This window comes from Thamnophis sirtalis, unplaced genomic scaffold (genome assembly GCF_051295495.1).
Source record: "Thamnophis sirtalis isolate CommonGarterSnake01/CBP01778 unplaced genomic scaffold, rThaSir2_p1.2 scaffold_2, whole genome shotgun sequence".
NCBI classification, from domain to species: Eukaryota; Metazoa; Chordata; class Lepidosauria; order Squamata; family Natricidae; genus Thamnophis; species Thamnophis sirtalis.
In genome coordinates this window covers 78,231,771-78,258,921 of record NW_028261382.1, presented here as the reverse complement: position 1 = coordinate 78,258,921, position 27,151 = coordinate 78,231,771, and the positions used below count along the sequence as shown (strand labels likewise).

Below are 27,151 nucleotides of genomic sequence, written 5' to 3'. Positions count from 1 at the left end.
TTTGTGACTATATTATCAGTTCATCGCAGTGGTACATATTTCAGTGGAAATTTATTTGTCTGGCTTTTTATTTCTGAAGGTTCGGGAAGAAAGAGATGTAAATTCAGTTCTTTTGGAATACCATTGGCTTCACTTGCAAATGAATTTTTCAATAGAACCACATAATTTTCCAAGAAATCTAATTTGTTAGATATTTACTAAGGGAAGCAAAAATATTTTTATTTCAGTTACACAATGCAGTGAAAGGAAAAAAATGTAAAAGCAAAATACGCGGATAAGAACACAACAAAAATGTACTTACATTCTTGATCTTGGACTAACTTCTAATAATATCTTCCTTCCTTCTTTCCTCCCTCCTTCCCTCCCTCTCTCTCCTCCCTCCCTCCCTCCCTCCCTCCCTCCCTCCCTTCCTTCCTTCGTAAGCTATTTCAAATTAAATGGTTTAAATCAGGAGTCTCCAAACTTGGCACCTTTAAAACTTGTGAACTTCAACTCTCAGAATTCCATACTGGCTGGGGAATTCTGGGAATTGAAGTCCATCAGTCTTAAAGATGCCAACTTTGAAGACCCCTAGTTTCAACGGTTTAAGGGAAAGAGCAGATTTTGCAAAGGGACAACTGAAATTAAGCACCAGTCAAGATTTCATGGAGTAAAGATTCCACTATTAAGATGCCATAATTTTTAAATTATGTCCACCAAATCTTGACCTATAAAACATCTCTTTGCTACGTTTATAGCTTTCTGTCTCCATTTGATGGACTCCTTGCCCTATAAAAAGTTTTACCTGTTTCTATCTCCCATGACTTTCTTGAATTCAATCTCCCATGAGTTCATGGATTCACACATGGAGTTTCCTTGGCAACAAGATATACAGTAAGTGGCTTGTTATTTTCTTTTGGGATCCCCCCCCCTGATTTTTCCATTCTAGCCTGCAGATATAGCATCTTTGGTGACCTTCCATCCAAGCACCAACTAGGCCTGAACCTTCTTAGTCAATGAGCTTAGGCTGCAGAGCTCAAACAAGATCAGATAGCAATAGCAAATAGCACTTAGACTTATATGCCTCTTTAGAGTGCTTCATAGCCCTCTCTAAGCAGTTTACAGAGTCCGCATATTGCCGCCAACAATCTGTGTCCTCATTTGACCCACTTCGGAAGGATGGAAGGCTGATTCAATAGCAATAGCACTTATATACCATTTCACCAGAGGTGAGTTCCTACTGGTTCGGACCGGTTTGGCAGAGTAGGTAGTAACTCCGACTGCCAGGTCCCCGAACTGGTTCTCTGGGTGGTGACGCAGGTGATGCCATCTTGTTTTTTGCTTATGCATATGGCCCCCAAGAATCTTGCTCCGACCATGAGAGAATGGAAGACTAAGTCAACCTTGAGCCGGTGAGAATCGAACCGCTTGAACTGCAGTCAGCTAGCAGTCAGCAGAAGTCGCCTGCTGTGTACTGCATTTTAACTACTGCACCACCAGGGCTCTAGATGGGCCCTTCCACATGGTGAATGCTAATACAGGTAATCCTTGAGTTACAACACTTCATTTAGTGACCATTCAAAGTTACAACCGCAGGAATCCAGTATGGTTTTAATGAATACGATTAATCAATATGGTCAAGTGTCTGGCTTTAAAATAAATTTAGGAAAACCAAAATATTAGCTATAAATATGAATATTAAACAAAAGGAAGAATTAGGAGTGATGCTAGGATGTGAGGTAGTTAAAAAAGTCAAATATCTTGGAGTTAACATTTTAACTTCAAATGGGAAATTATATAAGCATAATTATGAACCACTTTGGCATAGTATACAGACGGAGATGAAAAAATGGGAGAAATTGCACTTATCTTTGCTGGGTAGGATAGCGGCAGTGAAAATGAACATTTTACCAAAAATTTTATTTCTTTTCCAAATGTTACCTATACTTAAAAAAGATGCGAACCTTTTAGAATGGCAGAAGGGTATCAACAAATTTGTATGGGCAGGAAAGAAGCCGAGGGTAAAGATGAAAATAATGCACGATGTACGTGAGAGTGGAGGATTGAAACTACCTAATTTAAAACTATATTATGATGCAGTGGCATTATCTGTAATTAGTGATTGGACTCATTTAACCAATGATAGAATATTGAATATTGAGGGACACGATCTGGTATTTGGTTGGCATGCTTACCTGTTATTCAACAAAAAATTGGATAAGAATTTTAAAAGTCATATTTTAAGAAATGCTTTACTGTGGGTTTGGAAAAAATACCAATATAAATTAAATGACAAGATACCCATGTGGGCAATTCCTAGACACGCAATTGAAAATATGAATATAGCACAAAAACAGGACAGAATTACTTACAGACAGCTTCTTACCTCGGAAAGGGGGGTATTACAATTAAAATCTTTAGAGGTATCAAAAGAGGAGAAGGTAGTTCAAACATGGTTCCAGTATGGGCAATTACAGGCTAGGTGGAAAATAGATCAAAAAAATGGTTTTATCCAAGTTGAGGATAACTTGTTTAAACAAATAAGAGATCAAAGTTTAATGCATATAAAGAGGATATATAATGTATTAATACAGATGGATTCGGAAACAGAATTAGTTAAAGATTGTATGATAAAATGGGTTCAAAATATTGAAGAACCAATAATGTTGGATACATGGGAAAGAATCTGGGTAAGAAATGTGAAATTTACACAAGCTCAAAATCTGAGAGAAAATTTTTACAAGATGTTTTATAGATGGCATTTAGATCCTAAAAAGTTGGCTTCTATGTATCCGAATGTACAGCCTAAATGTTGGAGGTGTGGTTCTCTCGATGCTACATATTATCATATATGGTGGACCTGCCAAAAGGTTAAGGCATTCTGGATAAAAATATGGTGGGTTATGCAAAATATTTTTAAAAGAAGGATAAAGTTTACTCCTCAGTTATTTTTACTAGGTATATGTACTGACTTTACAGTGGTAGAGACTAACTTGATTCTGCACCTAATAACTGCAGCAAAACTGTTGGTGGCGCAATATTGGAAGAAGGAAGACTTGCCTACAATCCAAGAATGGACATTGAAAGTCACAAACTTAGCCGAGATGGCTAAAATATCGGCATATCTTAAAGATCACTCAAATGAGAGATATAAACGAGACTGGAAAAAATGGATTGACTATATACAAAATAAATACGGGACCAAGAAATTCCAGTTAGCCTATGCTTAAGATCAGAAATGATTTAAATTGTTTAAAGTTAGTTCAGTAAGAAGAAGCTAAGGTCAATGTAGAATGTCATTAATTTCTTTATTTCTTTTTTCTCAATAGATTTTAGACTGTGTTAGTTAAAAATCCATACCGTGTACGGGTTCTGGGAAGTCGGGGGGGGGGGAGGAGGAGGGGGGTTGGGGGGTGGAGGGAGGAAGGGAGGGGCATACAAAAAAAATTGTACTTCAATGTTTTAATGATTGACGAATGATGAAATATTTGTGTTTTTTAAAAGAAATAAAACCTTTGGAACCTTAAAAAAAACAGTTACAACTGCACTGGAAAAAAGGTGACTTATGTCCATTTTTCACACAACCAGTGCACATCCTCATAGTCATGTGATCAAAAGTTAGACACTTGGCAAATGACTCATTTTTATGACCGTTGCAATGTCCCTTTGGGGGCCTTCTGATAAGCTAAGTCCATGGGAAAAACAGATGCACTTAGCAACCGTGTTACTAACTTAACAACTGCAGTGATTCACTTCACAACTGTGGCACACAGAGTCATAAAATGGGGCAAAACTCACTTGACAAATGTTTCACTTAGCAACAAAAATGTGGGGCTTGATTGTGGTCATAAGTCGAGGACTGCCTGTAACATAAACCCAAAACAAAATAAAGTACGTGAATCCAAAGAAGCACCATTTGAGAATTGGACTTGTGTTTCTTCCCACAATTGTGAGAGCTAGGGAACTCTCCTTTAAACGTTTAAGCAAATTTTGAACCAAGCAAAGATCATCTGGTAGCTGAAACAATTCCTTAATGTCGGCACCTTCTGGATAAGTTGGACTACAAACTCTGTAATTCCAGTTAATCAACTCAACCACCGATAGTACTGGCTAAGAATAATAAAGCTTACAGCACAACACATTTGAAAATGAATAGAATAGAATAGAATAGAATAGCTGGAAGGGACTTTGGAGGTCTTCTAGTCCAACCCTCTGCTTAGGCAGGAAACCCTATAGCGTTTCAGACAAATGGTTGTCCAATCTCTTCTTAAAAACTTCCAGTGATGGAGCACCCACAACTTCTGGTGGCAAGCAGTTCCACTGATTAATTGTTGTAACTGTCAGGAAATTCCTCCTTAGTTCTAGGTTATTTCTCTACCTTGATTACTTTCCATTGATTGCTTCTTGTCCTGCCTTCAGGTACTTTGGAGAATAGGCTGACCTCCTCTTCTTTGTGGCAACAAAGATATGAGATATTGGAACACTGCTATCGTGTCACGCCTGGTCCTTCTTTTCATCAAACTAGACATACCCAATTCCAGCAACCGTTCTTTATATCTTTTAGCCTCCAGTCCCCTAAACATCTTTGTTTCTCTTCTTTGCATTCTTGCTTCTTCTCTCTGCACTCTTAGATGAACTATCAGAGTTTGCATCCCAGACAAAATTTGAATGCAAGCTCTTTTACAGCCACTCAGCGTGGTCCAGCAAGTTTAGTTTAATGTAGTATATAATTACAATTTTGCCATGATAGCCAGCAATGAAATGGCAGTAGGAAATAGCTCATTTCTTGTATGAAAAGAAAAACATACAGCTGCTCATAGAAGATTTCTTTCAAAGAATCACCTCAAACATTCCTTTAAAAATATTTCATGTTGACTTTACCCTCTTCTATTTGATATAGCCCATGCTACGAGCTGTAACAAGCCCCTGTGCACACACAACGTTTTTGTGGCTTTGGATTTTAGCATCAGTTCTCACTCGATGAGTGGAAAAATTGTGTGTGGGCAGGTGGCATGCATCGAAGCCCTTCTCCTATGCTAAAGCCAGGTTGATATAAATACTTCCATTTTCTGCATTTTGCTATAGAGAATATGCCATCCAAACAAGAGCCACAAATTTAATTATGCCAAATGTTTCTGATCTATGTGCTATTTATTTAATTAACACACTAAACTTTGCCACTACAGGTAGCTTGAGATACAGATACAGATTAACAGAGTTGGAAGAGACCTTGTAGGTCATCTAGTCCATCCTCCTGCCCAAGTAGACCCTATACCATTTCTGACAAATGGCAGCCCAATGCCTTTCTGAAAGTCTCCAGTGATGAAGCTCCCACCACTTCTGAAAGCAACTTCTGTTCCATTGTCAGAAAGTTTCTCCCTATTTCCAGATTGAATTTCTCCTTGTTCAGTTTCCATCCATTATTCTTTGTCTGGCCTTCAGGTGCTTTGGAGAAGAGCTTGACCACCACCCCCTTCTCTTGTGGTAGCCCCTCAAATATTGGAAGACTGCTATCATGTCTCCCCTGGTCCTTCACTTCACTGAACCATACATGCCCAGTTCCTACAACCGCTAATCGTATGTTTTAGCCTCCAGTCCCCTCATCATCTGGGTTGCTCTTCTCTGCACTTTTTCGAAAGTCTCAACGTCTTTTTTATAGTGTGGTGACCAAAACTGGTCTAGGTGCAGTACTCTAGGTGTGGTCTTACTAGGGCTTTATGGGGTGGTATTAGTACTTCCCTTGATCTTAATTGTATCCCTCTCCTAATGCAATTTAGAATTGTGTTGGCTTTTTTTAGCTGCCCCCGCACACTCTTGGCTTATATTTAATTGATAGTTACAATGGGAGTGAAAAAATTACATGACCATTTTTCACAGTTATGACCCATTCCAGCATTCCCAGGGGTATTCAGAGGCTTGGCAACTGGTTCATATTTATGATCGTTGCAGTGTCCCAAGGTCATGCGATCTGCTTTTGCAACCTTCTGACAAGCGAAGTCAATGGGGAAGCCAGATTCACTTAACAACCATGTTACTAACTTATCAACTGCAGTGATTCACTTAGCAACTGAGACAAGAAAAGTCGTAAAATGGGACAAAACTCACTTTACAAATGTCTCACTTAACAGCAGAAATTTTGGGCTCCATTGTGGTCGTAAGATGAGGACTACCTGTACACTCCCCATGTTCTACTGGAATAGCTCTCAAAGCCCATGGATCTCCATAAACTGTCTGCCTCTGAAATGAGGAGATTCCTAATTCCATCATTTGACCACAGTTGCCTGTTTTTCAACCATGGTGTGGCATCCAAGCTTGTCACCAAAGGGCCTTATGGAATGGAAGGAGAAAGAGTGAGATTAGCTTCTGATAGTTACTATGAGGGAAGTCGTATCTCTCCTAAAAGAGAGTTGTCCAACCTTGGCAACTTTAAGACTTGTGGACCTGAGGGGTAGACTTTAAAAGTTTTAGCAAGGAGTTCTCTGCCCGGTTGCTGGGTGGGCGTGGCCATTGTGGGTGTGGTCTAGTCAGCCCCTGCAGCACAGCGGAGAGGGGCATTTTTGCCCTTCTTGGGCTCCAGAGGCTTGAAGGGGTTCCAAAAATCAAGGGACAACTCCCAACCATTGTGATTGTAACCATTTTGACGTTTTGATGACAACCCTTCCTTTAGTAGATCTATGGTGCAGTGGTGGGATTCAAATTTTTTTACTACCAGTTCTGTGGGTGTGGCTTTGTGGGCGTGGCAGGGGAAGGATACTATAAAATCCCCATTCCCTCCCCACTCCAGGGGAAGGTTACTGCAAAATCCCCATTTCCTCCCAATCAGCTGGGACTCAGGAGGCAGAGAATAGGTGCAGGCGTGGCCAGTCAGAGGTGGTATTTACTGGTTCTCCAAACTACTCAAAATTTCCACTACCGGTTCTCCAGAACTGGTCAGAACCTGCTGAATTACCACCTCTGGCTGGATCTAGCCCAAGGGCCTTGACTTTAACACCTCTGGTGTAGAATCTTTCCAGCCCAACTTTGCGTGATTCTTGGAGCAAATGTTTAACTGCAGTGAAAATATCCTGCCAGGTTTGGATGCTTTTCCAATGATGAAATTAAGTAGTTGTATATCATTAATTGGATCATTAAGATCCTCCTCTTAAGGCCATCTGCTGGGCTTTAGTAAGTCCACTCGGATAGTTCTGCAATCCCACAAATGATGTTCTATGGGTGTCTCAGTGGACAAAGATCAGATCATTTACACTACTGTGGTTTTCTGCCCGGAAGCAATGTGGCTCTTTTTCAGCATCTTCAGCTTCATTAGGAGATAAGAATGAAAAACTCAAAGCAGTAATATCCGTGGAGGTTCTCAGTCATCCAGGTCATGGTTGTCCCAAAGGTGCTTTTTCAAGAGGCAACTGGACTTTCTGGTTGTTCTTTGAAGACGTTTCGCTTCTCCTCCAAGAAGCTTCTTCGGCCTTTCCCCACCATCCAGTCAGAGCTGAAAAAGCTTCTTGGAGAAGATGAGAAAGGTCTTCAAAGAAAAACCAGAAAGTCCAATTGGATCAATCAGTAATAGTGTGCGACCAATTAGCATACAGAGTTTAAACTAGGGGTGAAATTCAGCAGGTTCTGACAGATTCTGGAGAACCAGTAGCGGAAATTTTGAGTAGCTCAGAGAACCGACAAATACCACCTCTGGCTGGCCCTGCCCACATCTATTCTTTGCCTCCCAAGTCCCAGCTGATTGGGGGAAATGGAGATTTTGCAGTATCCTTCCCCTGCCATGCCCACCAAGCCACGCCCAGAGAACCGGTAGTTAAAAAAATTGAATTTCACCACTGGTTTAAACATGTTTAATTACTATCCTACAGGGGTGGGATAAGGCCATCATCTGCGGTAAGAGAGACTTTCTCCTTCTTGCTTAAAATGATCTCCTTAACGTCCTTGCATTGCAAAGTTTTTGTGGCTTCAGAGAAGACAAGTCCCACAGGGAGAAGATGGTGGTCATAGACTATTTTGTGCAAAGGGAAGATGTAATCTGGTGCTAAGGAGCTCACTTTGCACACCAAGGCCTCCAAATCTAATTCCTGTTCAATCTTCTGAAGGTCTTTTGTTTTTGATCCATCTCAGTCACTGTCAATCTAAGCAGGGACAGCACTGAACCAAGCTGGCCAGTTCTTTAATTCAGTAGAAGGCAAATCCATATGTTGATCTGTCAAAATTTAAACCACCTCATAGGCCAGGGAGGGTCAAACTCAATTCCGTTGAGGGCCACATCAAGGCTGTGGTTGACCTCAGGGGGCTGGGCGTACATGGCCAACTGGGTGAGCATGGCCAGCTTGACATAACTCCCCAAACTGCCGGCATGTTTCCTCTTCGCATTGGGTAGACTGGGCCGAAGCAACGCAGACCAGCCCCTTACATTTTCCAGGATGCCCCTGTGAACCAGATCCGACCACATTGTGAGCCGATCCAGCCTTATCTTAATGAACATGTCCATTATGAATCCTGTAGAGCAGGTGTGGGTTCTGGCAGGCACTACTACCGGTTTGTTCATAGGCATGCTGTGCAATAAAATGCAATAAAAATTGTTCTGCACAGGTGCAGAAGAGAAAAACAAGATGGCGGCCCCTATGACACCACCCAGAGAACCGGTTCAGGGGCGTGACATGCCTGGGTTTCTGCTGCTGGTCCCAGTGACCAAGGCCACCAAACCACTATCCGTTCAGCCAAACTGGTCCGAACCAGGAGGAACCCACTGCTATAGAGCTGCTGATGAGAGGAAATCCGCCAGATAGGGCCCACAAATCTTTTGGAATTTGAAGGAGAAACTCTAAACCATCCAAATTGCAGACTGTTTTAAATGACGCGTTGGGTAATATGAACCGAACAGAATGTTGCCCCAATGTGGACTAGACTTTCCCTAATCTATAGACTGTGTCTCTATGCGTCTCTCTGTTGTGCATAGATACCTTATTCATAATCTTTCGTTTGAACAGCTGACTGCTACTGGCATTCCCCTTCTTTTCTCAGCTTTGCTTCCTGCCATGTTTGCATTTGTCTGGGGCCTCACATGCCGAGAATGTTTCTTTTTAGACTGCTGCGCTGTTGGAATGTGCATGATACATTTCATAGGTCCTCACCAGCTGAGCTGAGAAGTTATGGACCTTTGATAGCCTCCGGAAGGTGTGGGTGCTCCATCACTGGAGGTTTTTAAGAAGAGATTGGAGAGCCATTTGTCTGGAATGGTGTAGGGCAGGGGTAGTCAACCTTTTTATACCTACCGCCCACTTTTATATCTCTGTTAGTAGTAATTTTTTCTAACCACCCACCGGTTCCACAGTAATGGTGATTTATAAAGTAAGGAAGTAACTTTACTTTATAAAATTTATAAAGCAGAGTTACAGCAAATCCCTACCGCCCACCATGAAAGCTTGAACGCCTACTAGTGGGCAGTAGGGTCCAGGTTGACTACCACTGGTGTAGGGTCTCCTGACTGAGCAGAGGGTGGACTAGTCCAGAAGTCTCCAACCTTGGCAACTTTAAGACTTGTGGACTCAACTCCCAGAATTCCTCAGCCAGCTTTGCTTTGCTTTACTGGCTGAGTTTTCTGGCTTAGGAATTCTGGGAGTTGAAGTAGACAAGTCTTAAAGTTCCAAGGTTGGAGACCCCTGGACTAGAGGTCCTTTCCATCTCTCTTGTTCTGTATTTCAATGAACTAAGACTAGACTTTAAAGACATAAGCAATGTCTTGATGGATCCCTGGTCAATCTAATGATCTCTTGTCCCAATAACCAACGTAAAGGCGATTTATTGTGTTTGTGGTCTCAGGAGTGCCCAATATTTTGGATGTCTAGTTTCAGTGGGCCAAAATACTTGGTATTCTGATGAGGAAGCCCTGCTCTTTCATAGTTCTTGTGCTTGGTTCACTTCTGGAGGTTGGATTGGCTGTGCAAGCTGGGCCACCAAAGAGTGCAGCCCCATAGCATCAGTTAAAAGTCTGTGGAGATTCTCCATCATCCAGGTCATGGTTGTCCCAAAGGTGCTTTTTCAAGAGGCAACTGAACTTTCTTGGTTTTTCTTTTGAAGACATTTTTCCTTCACATCCAAGAAGCTTCTTCAGCATTGACTGGATGGTGGAGAATGGAAGGGTTTATACTCCTTGCAGACAGCTGGTCATTTGCATCCTTTTAGAGGGTCCTTGAAGCACTTGGACGTTTACCTGTGTCCTCAGGGTTACCTAAGTGGTGCAAATGGTTCCTGTAGTCTATAATTTTCCCCCCTGGAAATCCATTCCTACTCCCACACCATTCAAAGGGTCTTCATCCCAAATTGTATAGCTAAATGTCTGTAGAGATTCTTAGTCCCAAAGGGGCTTTTTCAGGAGGCAACTGGCCTTTCTTGTTTTTTCTTTTGAAGACTTTTTCGCTTCTCATCCAAGAATCTTCTTCAGCTCTGACAGGATAGTGGGGAATGGAAGGATGTATATTCCTTGCAGATAGTTGGCCATTTGCATCTTTTTTAATGAGCTGTCTGCAAGGAACATAAATCCTTCCATTCTCCACCATCCAGTCAGAACTGAAGAAGCTTCTTGGATGAAAAGCAAAATATCTTCCAAGAAAAAACAAGAAAGTCCAGTTATTTGCTGAAAAAGCACTTTTGAGGCCATCGTTATGAGTTGGATTAGCAAGTGCAGGGTCACTGTAAACTGCTTGAGGAATTCCCAGGATCCCCCTGCCCTTCCCCCAAACTCAAAAGTTTAGCATTCCTGGTGCCAGAGGTACTGCCAGAAAAAAATGCCATGCGCGCAGGGAATGCATCAAAAAGAAGAAAGGAATTCTGTGTCCAAAGATTAGGATGTCTACTCCGACCAATGTTGGAGCTTTCAAACAGATGCACTTTTAAGGGGCCATGTCTGTCTCATCTGAGACTGTACATATTGAGAGTATATGCTAGTGCATTCTCTGGATGCTTCAGCTTCTTGAAGGAAAACTAGATTGTGGCTTGTGGGAGAGTTTTAAAAGAAGGACGGGCTGTTTCCCCAAAGAGAAAAAACAAAGTGTGGGGGAATCGGAAAAGGGTCAGAAAATGATCTGAAGGAGAGAGCCCGAGAATATTAACAGATTACCAAAGTTGGAAGGGACCTTGTAGGTCATCTAATCCAACCCGCCACCCAACCAGGAGACCCGAGACCATTTCTGACAAATGACAGTCCAGCCTCTTCTTGAAAGTCTCAAGTGATGAAGATGCCCCAACTTCCAAAGGCAACATATGTTCCATGGGTTGATTGTTCTCACTGTCAGAAAGTTCCTCCTTATTTCTAGGTTGAATCTTTCCTTGTTCAATTTCCATCCATTGTTCCTTGTCTAGCCTTCAGGTGTTTTGGAGAATAGCTTGACCCCCCCTCCTCTCTGTGGCAGCCCCTCAAATATTGGAAGACTGCTATCATGTCTCCCCTGGTCCTTCTCTTCACTAGGCTAGCCATGCCCAGTTCCTGCAACTGTTCATCGTATGTTTTAGCCTCCAGTCCCTTCATCATCCTGGTTGCTCTTCTCTGCACTTTCTCCAGAGTCTCAACATTATTTATTTTAGTTCAGTGTAGAAAATATGTTTTATTTCAAAGGAAGCCTGACCTCAGCATCTCTATATACAACCTCCTGGCCAGGAATGAGTTCTTCTTAATGAACACTTGGCTAAGAACTAGAATGTGAGGAACAGGGCCAAACAAAGTTTGAGCAGTTATCCTGTTGGATCAGAGTCAGTGCTTGCTGCATACTTAACCTTTTGAAGAGGGCCAGTAATTCAAGATAGCTATTTCTGCTACAAGGCTGATATTTTGGACATTGGTATTTGTTTGATAGATTAAGTTTAAAAAATGGTACAATACAGGTAATGTATTGACTTATAGCAGTTAATTTAGTTACCATTCAAAATTACAATAACATTGAACAAGTGTCTTCTGACCATTTTTCACACTTATAACCGTTGCAGAATCTCCATGTGGGCATGTGGGCAGCTGACTCATATTTATGACTTTCTGGGGTCAACTTTTTAACTTTTGTAACCTTCTGACAAGCAAAGTGAAGGGGGAAACCAGATCCACTTAACAACCATGTTACTAATTTAACAACTGCAGTGATTCAGTTAAGAACTGTGGCAAAAAGGGTTGTAAAATGGAACAAAACTCACTTAACAAATGTCTCCTTTAGCAATAGAAATGTTGGTCATAATTCAAGGACTATCTATATTATAAGTGCAACTGAAATCAGTGTATTATTGAAATGTGACCACAAGCATTAGGGAAGATAAGATTTTCAAGTGAAATAAGTTTGATTTGTTGGTTTGATGGATTGATTGCCCACCTCAGCAAATAACTCTGGGCAGCTCACAATTCAAATATATATAATAAAATGTTAAAAACAGGTTAAAACAATATAAACATAAAAAAGCATTAGAACAGTTAAAACATTAAACCATCTAATTCAAAAACAAGATATCTAATCCGTTAACAATATAGTCAATATCACAATACATTTATGAACCTCATGAGTTATCTGAAGTTATATTGATATCTGCTTTTTCAAACAAACATTGTCCATTCTGAATCAAGCTTAAATGCATCCCACTGAGGACAAAAACTATAGTCTGATTATAGCTAACTCTGGATCAAATCCATATGGGCTAATTGTCTAATAATAATCTCTTTCTACCTGCCTGTGATCCTTTTCACACCTAAACCATTTCTGAAGGCATCAACTACACTTGTGTCAAAGTTAAAATAATGAATACAGACTTTATGTCATTTTGGTGAGGTCATTAGTGAAGAAATAGTCATAGCACATTTTGTATTATAATCCTACTTGTCAAATGAATCCTAATGTTTGACATATTACAGCAAGCGATAGATCCTTGCCAAGTGTTTCTGATCACTGAAATCTAAACAGATTGATTAGCGGAAGGCCATGAAATTCTAAAGCTAAGAGTTATTCTGGGGGATTTAAAACAAAACTTAGAAACAGCACAGCAATCCAGGACTGGAAGGCACCTCAGAAATCATCTAGTCCAACCCCCTGCTCCCTGGCAAAATTGGCCACACCCACCCAGTCACATGACAACCTGGCCATGCCCACAGTCACATGATCACATAGCCATGCCCACCAGAGGTGGTTTCTTACCAGTTCGGACCAGTTCAGCCGAGTAGGTAGTAACTCAGCTTGCCACGCTCCCGAACCGGTTCTATCAGCGGCGGCACCATCTTGATGTTCTGTTCTGCGCAGGTGCAGAACAATCTTCATTGCAAAAATTTATTTTTCCTTTCCTAACGTGCGCATGCGCATAACTTTTTACGGGCAAATGTGCACGTGGAGCCTGTGTTTGGCATGAGCACATGCGAAGCAAGCACATGCACACAAAAATTTTTGCATGTCGAACTGAGTCCATGTCACATGACCACATAACCAGCCCACCAACCCACGCCCACAGAAGAAGGCAATAGATTAAGAAGTAGGAGAAGGCAGTAGATAGTTGCCAAGGAAACTCCAGTGATGTGATCATATGGAGCTGAATTGAAGTGTTTTCTTTTTTCTTATATTTGAGACCATTGTATTGTAGTTTTTTAAAGTCGGGGAATTTACCACAACATTCCCTGATTGCCATGAGCTCATGACATGTCTAAAACAGTGTCTGATTATCTTTTATTTCCTTTGGCTTTCTACCCAACTCACTTTTCCATTTGCCCACTGTCAGTGGGGGGAAATAACTACTTTTTCTTTATATATTATGAGTTTTTCAGCTCAAAGGCCTGTTAATGATGCCTTTTTTAGTATTACTCAAACTTCCTAAAGGCTTGGCAGTGCCTCAAAATTCAGTGATTGTTTTAACTCACAGTTGGTAGGAAATCTGAGAAGCTCTCCTGAAACATGCTTTCTAATTCTATTAAAAGGAATGGGGGGATCCCAGGATTTCAGAAGAAGAAAAAAAATCTATTGGGAAAAATAGACAAGGAAACAGTGAATGTTTTGTGGCCAGGCTTGGGATGAAACCCAAGAAGCTATCAAACTTTTATATCTTAAATCCCACCAATTATTCCATCCAAAATTTGGATCCAACCACCATTTTCTGAGGATATTTATAGGTTCAGAGGCGTTCTTCTGAATTTTGCAGACTTAAATATCATGTAATTCCGTTGATAATAACTGCCACTTCTGTAAACATAAAATAACAACTGAAAACTATCTGGGGTTAAAGTACTGTTGACTGGGGTAGGAACAAACTTTCCATAAACCGAAATCAAGAGATAAATGAGTCCTCTGCCATTTGAATGTAAATAATGCAGAATAGTGCAAAACAGTATTTAGTCACTGCACGCCAAAGAGACTGTTCCAATCTTGGACAGAAGAAAATGCTTTGTTGTCATGATCAGTTTATTTGTCTTAGCATACTTGATCAAAAAATGACTTCATATTTGTTCTCCCCTCATATTCAGGGAAAGTTTCCCAATTTCTCCACACAGCTGGCTGAGAAACTTTGGATTAAGAGAAAAAGTAGCTCATGAAATGCTGTCTCTCTCTCCCTCTCTCTCTCTCTCTCTCTCTCTCTCTCTCTCTCCCTCCCTCTCCCTCTCTCTCATTCTCCCTCTCTCTTTCTCTCTCTCTGTGTCTCTGTCTCTCTCTTTCTTTCTCTCTCTCTCTCTCTTTCTTTCTTTCTCTCTCTCTCTTTCTTTCTTTCTTTCTTTCTTTCTTTCTTTCTTTCTTTCTTTCTTTCTTTCTCTCTCTCTCTCTCTTATTCTCCCCCCCCTCTCTCAGACTATACATAAGTATAAACTTGGTATATCTAGTCTAACAAAAGAAGGACTAAGGGTGACCTGATAGCAATCTATTAGTACTTGTGGGGCAGTCACAGAAATTAAAAGCAACCTAGGGAAGGACAAGAAATAACAGGTCAAAACTTATCAAAGAGAGATTCAACCTAAACTAAGGACAAATTTCCTGACAATGAGAATTGTGGGTGTTCCATCATTGGAGGTTTACAAGAAGAGACTGGACAGCCATTTGTCTCCAATGATATAGGGGTCTCCTGCTTGAGCAGCGGGTGGTGGTGTTGGACTAGAGGAACAATTTACTGCCAACTGTGTCAGTCATCGCTTTTTATTCAATCCAAGAGTTTTTATTCAGTCAGTCAAGGTCAGAAGCTAGCAGGAGTCACATCTTACAGTAAGCTGCATTTGGTTTAATTATGGTTTGTGGAATAAACCAGTTTTGGCTTCTTTTGCAAAATATACTCATAAATCTTTCTTGACAAATGGCTAGTTCACACCATATTGTAAAATGAAACTAATAAACCAAAGATTATTACTTAATGCAAACTGTAAATTCAGAATAATTCATGGAAATTATTCTTAGTAACTCTAGTTTCTCTCTCTATCTCTCTTTCTCTCTCCCTCCCTCCCTCCCTCCCTCTCTTTCCTTCGAATAGAAAGATACTGGTAAGATAAACACAGAAAGAAGGAGGGTTAGATAAGAAAAAGAAAAAAAATACTGTATTCAATTACTGATTACACAGATTTGCCCAAAGAAAATGTCATACTTCCAAAGGAAAAAGTATATTTGCTTTTCTTTTAGTCTTGCATGTTCTGTGCATTGTAGCCAACATCTGAATAGATCACCCATGTTTCTTTCTCACAGTTGGAAAGGAATGTCCTTTTCAAGGAGAACTTTTGAGCCACAATTTTAATTGAATCTTGCACTGAAAGAGGAACAATTTACTGCCAACTGAGTCAGCCATCGCTTTTTATTCAATCCAAGAGTTTTTATTCAGTCAGCCAAGGTCAGTAGCTAGCAGGAGTCACATCTTGCAGTAAGCTGCATTTGGTTTAATTACGGTTTGTGGAATAAACCAGCTTTGGCTTCTTTTGCAAAATATACTGCCATAAACCTTGCTTGACAAATGGCTAGTTCACGCCATATTATAAAATTGAACTAATAAACCAAAGATTATTACTTAATGCAAGCTGTAAATTCAGAATAATTCGTGGAAATTATCCTTAATAAATGTTAGACTTCCAGTAAAAACTCAGTTACTGATGACATCAGAGAGGGAGATGGTTTTTCCATTGCTTCCTTTCATGTTGTCTCAGAAATAGGCTACATGTTGCTTGACTGTTCTTTTGATGTTAAAGGTTTTTGTTCAGGATTAAGTATTCACACTTTAGTCTACGTAACACTACACAAAAAGATAGAGACTATTACTTCAAGGGATACAAATACCAGGTTATGAAGCAGCAAAGGAGAAAAAGGGATGCAGTCTTAAATGGGCCTTTCTGCTAAAATGCATGGAGCTGATAAAATTCATTAGAAGTCCTTTTAAAATATTTTTATTGGGAATTGTAATTACAATAATGAAAGCAAATACAAAATAAACTCAGAGAAAACTGAGCAGTAGAGAGAACAAAGGGTGCAAAGAAAAAGAAAAGAAATATTTAAAAAGTGACTTTCTATCCTCATCCCAAGTATAAATAAACTTAATAACTCTTCAATCCCGATAAGATTACAGCAAATATCTCTTCTTCCCATAACCCATGCCTTAGTCATTTAGAAATCCATAAATCACCAACCTTTCAGGCATGGTATCAGTAAAAATACCATAGAGAGTTATCAGTTGCCAAATGTATTAGTAGTAGCTTACACAATGTGGTGGGAACATGTAGGCAATTCACATCCAGGGGTGGGATTCAGCTGATTCACACTGATTTGGGCAAATCGTATGTTAATTTTACATCTGGTTCCCTGAACTGGTTGTTGTAACGGTTGGCTGGCCCTGCCCATCTTGCCCTGCCCTCCCAAGAGTCTCCATGCAGCCTGTTCATCATGCCAGGTAAGTGTGGGAGCCTCTTGGGGGGGGGGTAAAAAAAAGGGGCCTACCGGAAGTTCAGAAATGGACCTGTTTTCAGCCTCCGGAGCTCGGGGGAGGCCATTTTCACGCTCCTGGAGGCTCGGGAAAAGCCTCCAGAGTCTGGGGAGGGCGAACACCTCCCCCCAATGTGGTGCAGGAGGCCAAGTAAGCCACGCCCACCCAGCAACTGGGTAGAGAACCAGTTACTAACATTTTTGAATCCCACCCCTGCTCATATCCCAAGTCAGTGGGATAATCTTGTTATGGTGAGAAGTTATCTTTTCCTCCTAAATTTCATTTTTCCCCCTCTAATTCCTCCACTCCCCAATTCCATGTACAATTATTAGAAAATCTATGTGAATTATACAATATCTATGATGGGAACCTTAAACAATGAGGTTATTGCCCGACTGCTGGAAATACCCCATGAGAAAAAAATAACATGAGTCACTGCAAAAAATCTTGAGAATTGGAAAAAAGCAGAAAGGATGTTATGTGAAATCTTGTTTTCCCCACTGCAGTTAACATAGTAATGGTCCAAATATCTGTGCATTGTAGCTTCAAGCAGAGAAGCAGTGAAGTATTGTGGTTGAACTGTTGAACCAGGGATTAGGAGGTCTGGAGTCAACTGTAAAAGCTCAGTAGATATATTTCCGGTGGGGGCTTATGGCTCAGTGGTTAAAGATGCTGAGCTTGTCTATTGACAGCCTGGATTCAAGGATGGCAACAGGGTGGGTTCAGCCCCTTGCCCAGCTCCTGTCAACCTAAAACATGCAAATGTGAGTAGATAAATAGGTACCACTTCGGTAGGAAGGTAACAGGGTTCTGTGTGCCTCAGTGTATAGTCATGCTGACCAACAGTGGGTTTCACACTTTGTTACCACTGGTTCATGGCTGGCCCTTCCACACATGCGCCCGGCCTTCCGCACATGTGCTTTGCTCATGCGTGCACCTTCCACACATGCGCCTGGCTTCAAAAACGTGTCTAAGAGCCGGGGTGGATGGGCAGGCCCGTCCACCATTTCTGCTACTGGTTTGGGTGAAATGGTCCAAACTGGTTGAATACCACCTCTGGTACTGGCCACATGACCCCAGAAGCATCTTCAGACAATGCTGGGTCCCTCAGCTAAGAAATGGAGATGAGCACCATGCTGTAGAGTTGGACATGACTGGACAGTGGAAACCTTTACCTTTAGATATAAGTCCATCAGAGTTTGCAGCCGCTCACCTTCTTCTCCATTAGTAGAAGGATTGTCTGCCCAGTTTTCTTCCACTCTCTTCAATCACCGATTCTGTACAAGCAGTTGATTCTCTCCATCCTCTCCAGGATCTTGGGCAAAGGTCTCTTTCCCCCCTCAGGGTTTGGGTGGAGCTTGTCCCTCTGGATCTTCCCTTATTCCATGGAAGCTGTTCTTCTCCTGTCCTCAAGCAGGAACCGACAGTTGCAATACACAATTCTTTTTTTAAAAATAGTTTTTATTGAACGTTTTAATCTTTAAAAACAGAAAGAAAAACACAACAAGAAAAAAACCAAACACAAAACATACACAACAATGTAAAGTAATTATACCGCCTTCTGTATCGGCTTTCATGTTTAGCCTTTATAGTTCTCCATTCTGCATTCCTATTGCTTTTACATCGTCCTATAATATAACAACAGCAGGACTAACACTTATAATAATATTAATTATTTATATCACCATTATATTTACATTCTCTACTTTCTGTTTTGGCTTCTGTTTTCTAGCCACTTATAAATTCTATTCCATATTTTATAAAAATCCAATTCTTCTCTTTCTTTTAGTTCTATTGTTATTTTGTCCATCTCTGCACATTCGAGTACTTTTCTAATTATTGCTTCATCTGCGAGTGTATTGATTTCCCCCCCCAGTTTTGTGCGAAAGCAATCCTAGCTGCAGTGAGTATGTGTTGCAATACACAATTCACTTCACTTTACTCTCCAACTTCTCTCCAGCTTGTCCGTTCACTCCAGCCACAAAAATTTACTCTACTCTCCTTCCCCTGCTCCTTCTTGCTCTCTCTCTCTCTCTCTCTCTCTCCAATTTTTGAAGCACATCCCAGTGAGAAGAGCGTGTCTCCCCTGGCTCAGGTCCCCGATACTTAGGTATCTCACTGCACCAATGGGACTACTGACTTCAAATCTCCCCACACCAGCCCTGGAGAGCAGCCAAGTCAGCTCATCAGACCTCATGATACAGCAGCTGCTCTTCGACACCCAAACTAAGTTGTGTTTTTCCTTGGCTTTTTCTCACTCCATATGTTGGCTTGTCCAAGCAGAACAGTAGCCCTCCCAGGCTGCAAAATCCATATGCTTACACAGAGAGAAAGATTATAGCGGATGGCTGGAGTTGCAAATACTTTTGAGCTTTGCGTGCTAATTTCTTTTCTAGCATCTGTTCTGGTAAACGACACATGAAGCATGAGCCAGCAATGTGGGCAGCTGCCAACAGAGCCAAGGGCATTTTTGGATGGCACCAATGTTGTAATACTGAGATTACAGGAAGTAACAGCTCTGCTTTATGCTTTAAGCTGCATTGGTACATTTTTGTCCAGTTTTGGTCAAACACCGGAAAGATGCAGACGACCAGGAAGGAGAGCAGAGAAGAACAAATAACAGGGAGGATGGGTAAACTGTGTGAAGGATTGGGTCTGTTAAGCCCAGTACTTGCCAAACGTGGATAAATTACCCAAAATTAAGTAAAAGTGTTTAGAATAGAATTCTTTATTGGCTACGTGTGATTGGACACACAAGGAATTTGTCTTTGGTTCATATGTTCTCAGTGTACATAAAAAGACAAGATACCTTCGTCAAGAATCATAATGATAGTCATAGGGTACAAATAAGCAATCAGGAAACAATCAATATCAATATAAATTGTAAGGATACAAGCAACAAAGTTACAGTCCTGCAATCATAAGTGGGAGGAGATGAGTTATAGGAACGATGAGAAGATTAACAGTAGTGCAGCCTTAGTGAATAATTTGACAGTGGTGGGGGAATTAGTTGTTTAGCAGAGTGATGGCGTTTGGGGAAAAACTGTCCTTGTGTCTAGTTGTTCTGCTGTGCAGTCCCCTATAGTGTCGTTTTGAGGGTAGAAGTTGAAACAATTTATGTCCAGGATGTGAAGGGCATTTTACGGCAGTAGAGTAGAAGCCATTTTAAGGCACAACAGGCTGTATCTTAACAGAGCACACACCCATCCCAGAGATTAAGTCATCTGTGTACCAGGTTTGGTTGAAATGTTTTATATATATAAATAAAGATTGTCTATAATAAGTGTTTCAAACCCTTTTGCCCTTTGGAGGTATTGCATTTAAAAATGGGAAGAGAAAAATTCCACAGTCCTGAGGTCATGAAATAGAAACATGAATTTGCTGAGTGGTAGAGACAAAGAAGCAGCTTTTAAAAATGTACATAAGCCTTCTCTGGAATTAGTTTCCTTTTTAGCTACTTATTGATGCAGCAAATAACATTTTTTCCGAGTCTGCTCAGTCTTCCCTGAAAGAAAACCCTGTGGGATTGGCTATTCTGGAAATCTCACGTAGGCAGGAATATGGAAATACCTCGCTTTTTGTGACTCATCCCCACTCATCGTTTCAGCACTCCATGCTGTTCTTCCAAGCAAAGCACAGGAGTCTTAGAAAATCTCAGATGAAATTTTTCTCCCTCTAGCGAGATGAAACCACAAGTGTGAAGGGCGGGGAGCTGTGACCCTCAAAGGTTGCTAAACAATGACTCCCAAGATAGTTGTGGCAACTGAAGTCATGACTCAACAAGTGGAATGGTTAGCACCACTCTGCAGGCTTCCCTGCAGGCTTTCAAAAGAGACTGGACTGCCATGTGTTAGAAATGGTGTAGAGTCTCCTGCTTGGACGGGGGGTTGGACTAGATGACCCATGATGTCCCTTGCAACTCTGTTAATTGGTGTTAAATTCTTAAACCTTTGGAGGACCCCAATTTTCTGTCCAGCGTTACTGGAAAGAATTTGACTGATTTTAGCGCACAGGTTTGATTAATCCATCTGTGATATTTGGTTCCTTCTAGATTTATTTATTTATTTATTTATACATGTATGTCACTTGATTCTCAATGACTCACAATAAGCAAAGGTGTTACAATAAAATGCAAAGGGGAAAAATGGAGAAGCGAAGGTTGGGTTCAGAGGAAGTGATTTGTTCAAAGACATCTAGCGACTTCTTTGAAGCGCTATGCCACAATACTGTGCAGCTTTTCACAACTCTATATTTTTGGGAGTTGCTTGATGGGTTGGTTGCAGTGGTGGGGTTCAATTTTTTTTACTCCCAGTTCTGTGGAAGTGGCTTGGTGGGTGTGGCGTGACATGGCATGACATGGTGGGTGTGGCTTGGTGGCATGACAGGGGAAGGATACCGTAAAATCTCCATTCCCACCCCACTCCAGGGGAAGGATACTGCAAAATCCCTATTTCCTCCCGATCAGCTGGGACTTGGGAGGCAGAGAATAGATGAGGGTGGGGCCAGCCAGAGGTGATATTTACTGGTTCTCCGAACTACTCAAAATTTCTGCTACCAGTTCTCCAGAACTGGTCAGAACCTGCTGAATACCACCTTTGGTTGGTTGGTTGGCTGGCTGGTTTAAATTACGGGTGTCAAACTCGATTTCATTGAGGGCTGCATCAGGGTTGTGTTTGACCTTGATGGCCAGAGAGAGTGGTCAGGGGGAGTCGCCAGCTTGATGTCACTCAGTCCGCCTGGGCTCTGTTTTGGCCGCCACAGCCTCCTGTAGCCCTCTGCCAGTGAAAACAGAGCTCAGGGAGGCCATGGACAACCCACCTGGGTTCCATTTTCAGCCTGCAAGGGCCTCCTGCAGCCCTCTGCCAGCAAAAAAGGAGCCCGTACATTCCTCCGAGCTCCGTTTTCACTGACAGAAGGCTGCAGAAGGCTATCATGGTCAAAAACGGAGCCTCTGACGGCTGCAAGTGGCCTTCCCAAGTTTCCGTTTTCACTGGCAGGGGCACCGCGGGCCAGATCTAAGCACCCCATGGGCTGGTCCGGTCCCCCTAGGCCTTGAGTTTGATACCCCTGGTTTAAAGGATATTTGTCTCCCCTCTGGCATTTTCCACTGGCCTGTGCCTAAAAAAGAAACTCTTTATCTTCCTTTCATTCCTTAGAACACAAACATCAAAGTAGAAGATGTCCGAATACGTGCCGTCTTTTCAGCCTCTCGCAAACGCATCCCTGTAACGGAGGGTTACGTGGAGATCAAAGAAGGGGGCACTTGGAAACAGATCTGCGACAAAAACTGGACCAACAAAAATTCCCGTGTTGTCTGCGGCATGTTTGGATTTCCATCGGAGAAGAAATACAATGTCAAAGCCTACAAGTAAGAGGCACTTGTCTAAGGGATAGTTACAGTCTTAAACTTCAAGAATACTGTATTTTTCGGAGTATAAGTATAAAAAATTATCTCTGCCTCCCAGCAATTTGCCTCCTTGCAGCAAACAGCAAACTACCCGTTTCAGTTTCAGCACAGCCTGATTAGCACAAGCAGCTGTTTGTCAGTTGGCTCAGCCTCCCGACGATCAGCTGTTTCAGGATACATGGATTGCCATAGCCTATTGCTGCCTCCACGCGCCTCATTTTCCACCTGTTTTGGGTGGCAGGGATCAGAATGGGTGGAAAACGGGGTGCACGGAGGCCGAAAATGGGCGTGCAGAGGCCAAAAATAGGATGCGGAGGCTGTGCTGAAGCTGAAACTGAAACAGGCTGTTTGCTGTTTGCTTCAAGGAGGCAATTTGATGGGAGGCAGATGCCAAAGGGTGGGAGCCAGCGGGTGGGTGGGGCTAAATTCAGTGTATAAGATACACCCAAATTTTCACCCCCTTTTAGGGGGGAAGAGAATGTGTCTTATACTCTGAAAAATATGGTACATATGCAGATCTATTTGGAAGCAGCCCTTTCCAAATAGGAGTTGGAAAAATTCTGGTAGTTTCTGTGTGTTTTGTTGTCAACATCTGAAGAGCTTCAACTCTTAATTTCCTTCATCGTTTTTGACAAAAAGAGGCCTTCGGACAGCTGTGAAGCATATTCTCTTGAGCAACATAATTTGAACCGTTTGTCCTGACCAAAGATGGAATAAGGTCTGAAGGTACCAAGTCTTCCGCTTTCCATGCTTGCTCTTCAAGTTTCCATGAAGGATTCTTTTTTCCTAGTGTCTCCTCTTTGCAGGATTTCACTGGCCAGCCAAGTTTCAAATACTTCGTTAGTGAAAAATGATGAAATTAAAATGAAGTTGTGGGGGGGGGGGAGAAAGGAGGAGGTTTATGGAATGGAATTCTTAAAAACCGCATCAGAGTGGATTTCTTAAGACCATCCTGGGTTTTTATTGTATAATATATTGACAAACCATTGGTGTGGAAGTGATTCCAGATGGCCTGGTGTGTTTTGTTTTACACGTGGGGAGAGAAATGATCACATGTCTATACCAATGTTCTGGATTTCTTGGGATCTCTGGTCTCCACCCTGCTTATATTTGTTTGAGCTGGTTGCTGATTTTGGTGGGGTGGAATGGCCTGCTCAACTGCTCACTCAGAATAAATCTGGTTATCTGCTCTGTGAGTTGAGCCTCAGCTGCCTGTCCTGAGGGAACGGGGCCTCAGGCTTGGTGACTAAGTCTTTCCTCTCTTCAGTGGGGTCATTTTGGTCAGTTGAAAGTAGGAAAATGGCTACATCCTGTCAGCGTGATTCATTCATCTCCTTTTCTTCAACTCAAACAAATTCCCAGAGAAGCTTACAAGGAAAAGCGATGGTTTAAATGGTCGTCACCAATAATACAGTTAGTCCTGCAGTAGGTTAATGCCCGGGGATGCAGTGGCTCAGCAGCTAAGATGTTGAGCTTGTCGATCAGAAAGGTCGGCAGTTCAGCAGTTCGAATCCCTAGTGCCGCGTAACGGAGTGAGCTCCCATTACATGTCCCAGCTTCTGCCAACCTAGCCGTTAGAAAGCATGTTAAAAAATGCAAGTAGAAAAATAGGAACCACCTTTGGTGGGAAGGTAATAGCATTCCATGCGCCTTTGGTGTTTAGTCATGCTGGCCACATGACCATGGGGATGTCTTTGGACAGCGCTGGCTCTTCGGCTTTGAAACTGAGATGAGCACCGCCCCCTAGAGTCAGGAGCGCCTAACACATATGTGCGAAGGGAAACTTTATCTTTTAGGTTAATGTCCACTCATTCTGCAACTGTTTGAAGTTATGATTGTGCTGCATGAGGAGGACTTATAACCCATCTCCAAATTCCAACCATCCCAACATCACCACATTCACATGATTGCAATCCAGTATTTGCACTTATGATAGTTGCGGTGTCTTGTAGAGGCATGACCACCGTTTGCAAACTTCGCTCTTGGCTTCATAAAAGTGAAGTCAATGGGGAAGCTGTCAGGAAAGGTTGAGCATCACATAGGTAATCACTTAGACTTGTTCTTCAGAGGAGCCTGGCCACAGAGCAGAGGTGAAACGCTACCAGTTTGGACTGGTTCAGACTGCTACCGAACTGGTAGCAAAGATACCAGCTGTTCACCCGAACCGGTAGTAAAATAAAAAGCTTCTGGTTCAGGCAAACCAGTTTTTCCGATGATCAGCTGTGCTGTGCGATTTATATTAGCAAGAAAGCAGGATTTCCTAAATTGAGTGGCACAGCAGATTCCCGCTCCTCCTTGCAAGTAGAAAAATGTGCAGAAGCTTCTTCTTTTTTACTACTGTGCTTGCGCATGAAGTGCGTCCTTGAGTGAACCAGCAGTAGCAGAAGCCAGAACCCACCCTTGATATGTAGCAAGTATGCACACCAGAGGTGGGATTCAGCAGGTTCTGACCAGTTCTGGAGAACCAGAAAATACCACCTCTGGCTGGCCCCGCCCCCATCTATTTTCTGTCTCCCAAGTCCCAGCTTATTGGGAGAAAATGGGGATTTTGCAGTATCCTTCCCCTGCCACGGCCAGCAAGCCATGCCCACCAAGCCAAATCACGCCCACAGAGCCGGTAGTAAAAATTGTTGAACCCCACCACTGATGCACACATGCCCGCAGCACCAATCCCACCTATAGGGGTCACCTCTGCACCCTTCTCCACCTGGTGGCATCCATCTCCAGCTCCTCTGGGTTTGTGTTTGTGTGTTGCTATGGCAGCACATCTCCTTCACCTAACCGCAGCCAGCCCCACCATACTCACACAGTGCCACAGTGGCCATCTGCACAGAGGATCATGTCAAGACAGCCCAATTTAGACAAATGAAATTTTCACCTGGCCAGCAGAAACAACATGAAATCTCTTAGATGTTTCCAAAACGGAGCATTGCGTCTCAGCAACTGTTGCTAAGGCCAATACACAACATTATTTGTGGTGAGAAGCACACTTGGTCTTCCAGGAATGTTTCCGAAGAGATGGATGGGGGGCAGGATAATACTGAATTTGAAATAATTAAAATTTCATTCAACCCTTATTATGTTTAGGTTACATTTAGTTCCTGTCCCCCTTCTGTCATAGTTACAGTTCTGATCTAGTCCCAATAAGATCAAACACTTTTAAAGTATGCTTCATCCAAACTACCGTATTTTTCGGAGTATAAAGAGGCTGAAAATTTGGATGTGTTCTTATACACTGAATACAGCATTTTTGGCCTCCTGAAACCCCGCCCCCCCTTAACCAAAATGGCCGTGCATAGCTTTTAGGAAGGTTTCAGAATGCTCCTGGGGGCTGAGGAGGGCAGAAATGAGGAAATAAAGGGCCGTTTTTGGGTCAATTTTGCCCCCCCCTAGCTCCTAGGAGCCTTCTATAAGCCTCCTAAAAGCTATCCATGCCCTTTTTTGGGGGGGGGGGAAGGGCCCGTTTTCATGAAAAAGGGCCATTTTGGGGAGATTTGCAGAGTACAAAAACTTTTTTTTATTTGCCTCTACAAAACCTTGGTGCGTCTTATACTCTGAAAAATACGGTAATACAAGTGTTGCAAACAGTTTGGTAAGAGAAAGATCTTCAGTAAAAGTTGAATTGCAGTTGTTAAGTTAGTAACACGATTGTTAGGCGAATCTGGCTTCCCCAATGACTTTGCTTGTCAGAAGGTCACCAAAGGTGACCACAAGACCACGGGACACTGCAACCATCATAAATATAAGTCAGTTGCCAAGTGGCCAAATTTTGATCATGTAACCACAGAGATGCTACAAAGGTCAAAAGTATGAAAAATGCTTATATCACTTTTTTCAATGCTGTTGTAACTTTGAACAGTCACTAAATGAACTGTTGTAAGTCGAGGACTATCTGCATTGCATTGTTGTGGCGCAGTGGTTAGAATACAGTATTGTAGGCGAAGTCTGCTGACTGCCAGCCGCCAGCAGTTCGACAGTTCAATTCTCACTGGCTCAAGGTTGACTCAACCTTCTATTCTTCAAAGGTTGGTAAAATGAGGACCCAGATTGTTGGGGTCAATAGGCTGACTCTGTAAATTGCTTAGGGCTGTAACGCACTCTGAAGAAGTATATAAGTCTAAGTGCTATTGCTATTGTATAATCCCAGGAGTAAAGAGACACGTTGGCTCAGTGGTTAAGATGCTGAGTTTGTCAATAAGAATAGCAATAGCAATAGCAGTTAGACTTAAATACCGCTTCATAGGGCTTTCAGCCCTCTCTAAGCAGTTTACAGAGTCAGCATATTGCCCCCAACAACAATCCGGGTCCTCATTTTACCCACCTCGGAAGGATGGAAGCAGGGGTGGGTTTCAACCGGTTTGCGGCGGTCCCCGGGAACCGGTTGGTCGGCGAACCCGGAAGTAAGTAACTTCCGGGAACGGCGAAGGGCCCACCCACCCGCCCGCGCTCCTTACCCGGTTTTGATGAGTTCTGCGCTTCCACGCATGCGCAGGACGCATACAGCGCCTGCGCGATCCTCCAGGAGCAGCTGGAGCATCACACAGATGTTAGTACGCATGCGTGCACTGCGCGCGTGCACAAGGATGCCACCGGCCCCGTTCCAACCAAACCGGTTGGAACGGGGTGAGAAACCCACCCCTGGATGGAAGGCTGAATCAACCCTGAGCTGGTGAGATTTGAACAGCCGAACTGCAGAACTGCGGTCAGCTGAAGTAGCCTGCAGTGCTACATTTAACCACTGCGCCACCTCGGCTCTTAAGAAAGGTCGGCAGTTCGAATCCTTAGTGCCGTGTAACGGATTGAGCTCCCGTTACTTGTCCCAGCTTCTGCCAACCTAGCAGTTCGAAAGCACATAAAAATGCAAGTAGAAAAATA

The 27,151-nt window shown here is 42.4% G+C and overlaps 1 protein-coding gene across 2 annotated transcripts in view; it reads left to right on the top strand.

Annotated features, from left to right (window-relative positions):
- The window catches only part of LOXL2 (lysyl oxidase like 2), a 99,852-nt gene that overhangs the window by 22,111 nt on the left and 50,590 nt on the right, over nt 1-27,151 (top strand). For both annotated transcript variants that reach the window (XR_015695558.1, XM_087706179.1), the window contains exon 4: nt 22,026-22,237. Coding sequence is in view for 1 of the 2 variants with exons in the window: in XM_087706179.1 (XP_087562305.1) it covers nt 22,026-22,237 (212 nt within the window). In the remaining variant the exon portion in view is untranslated. The remainder of the gene's footprint in view (nt 1-22,025; nt 22,238-27,151) is intronic.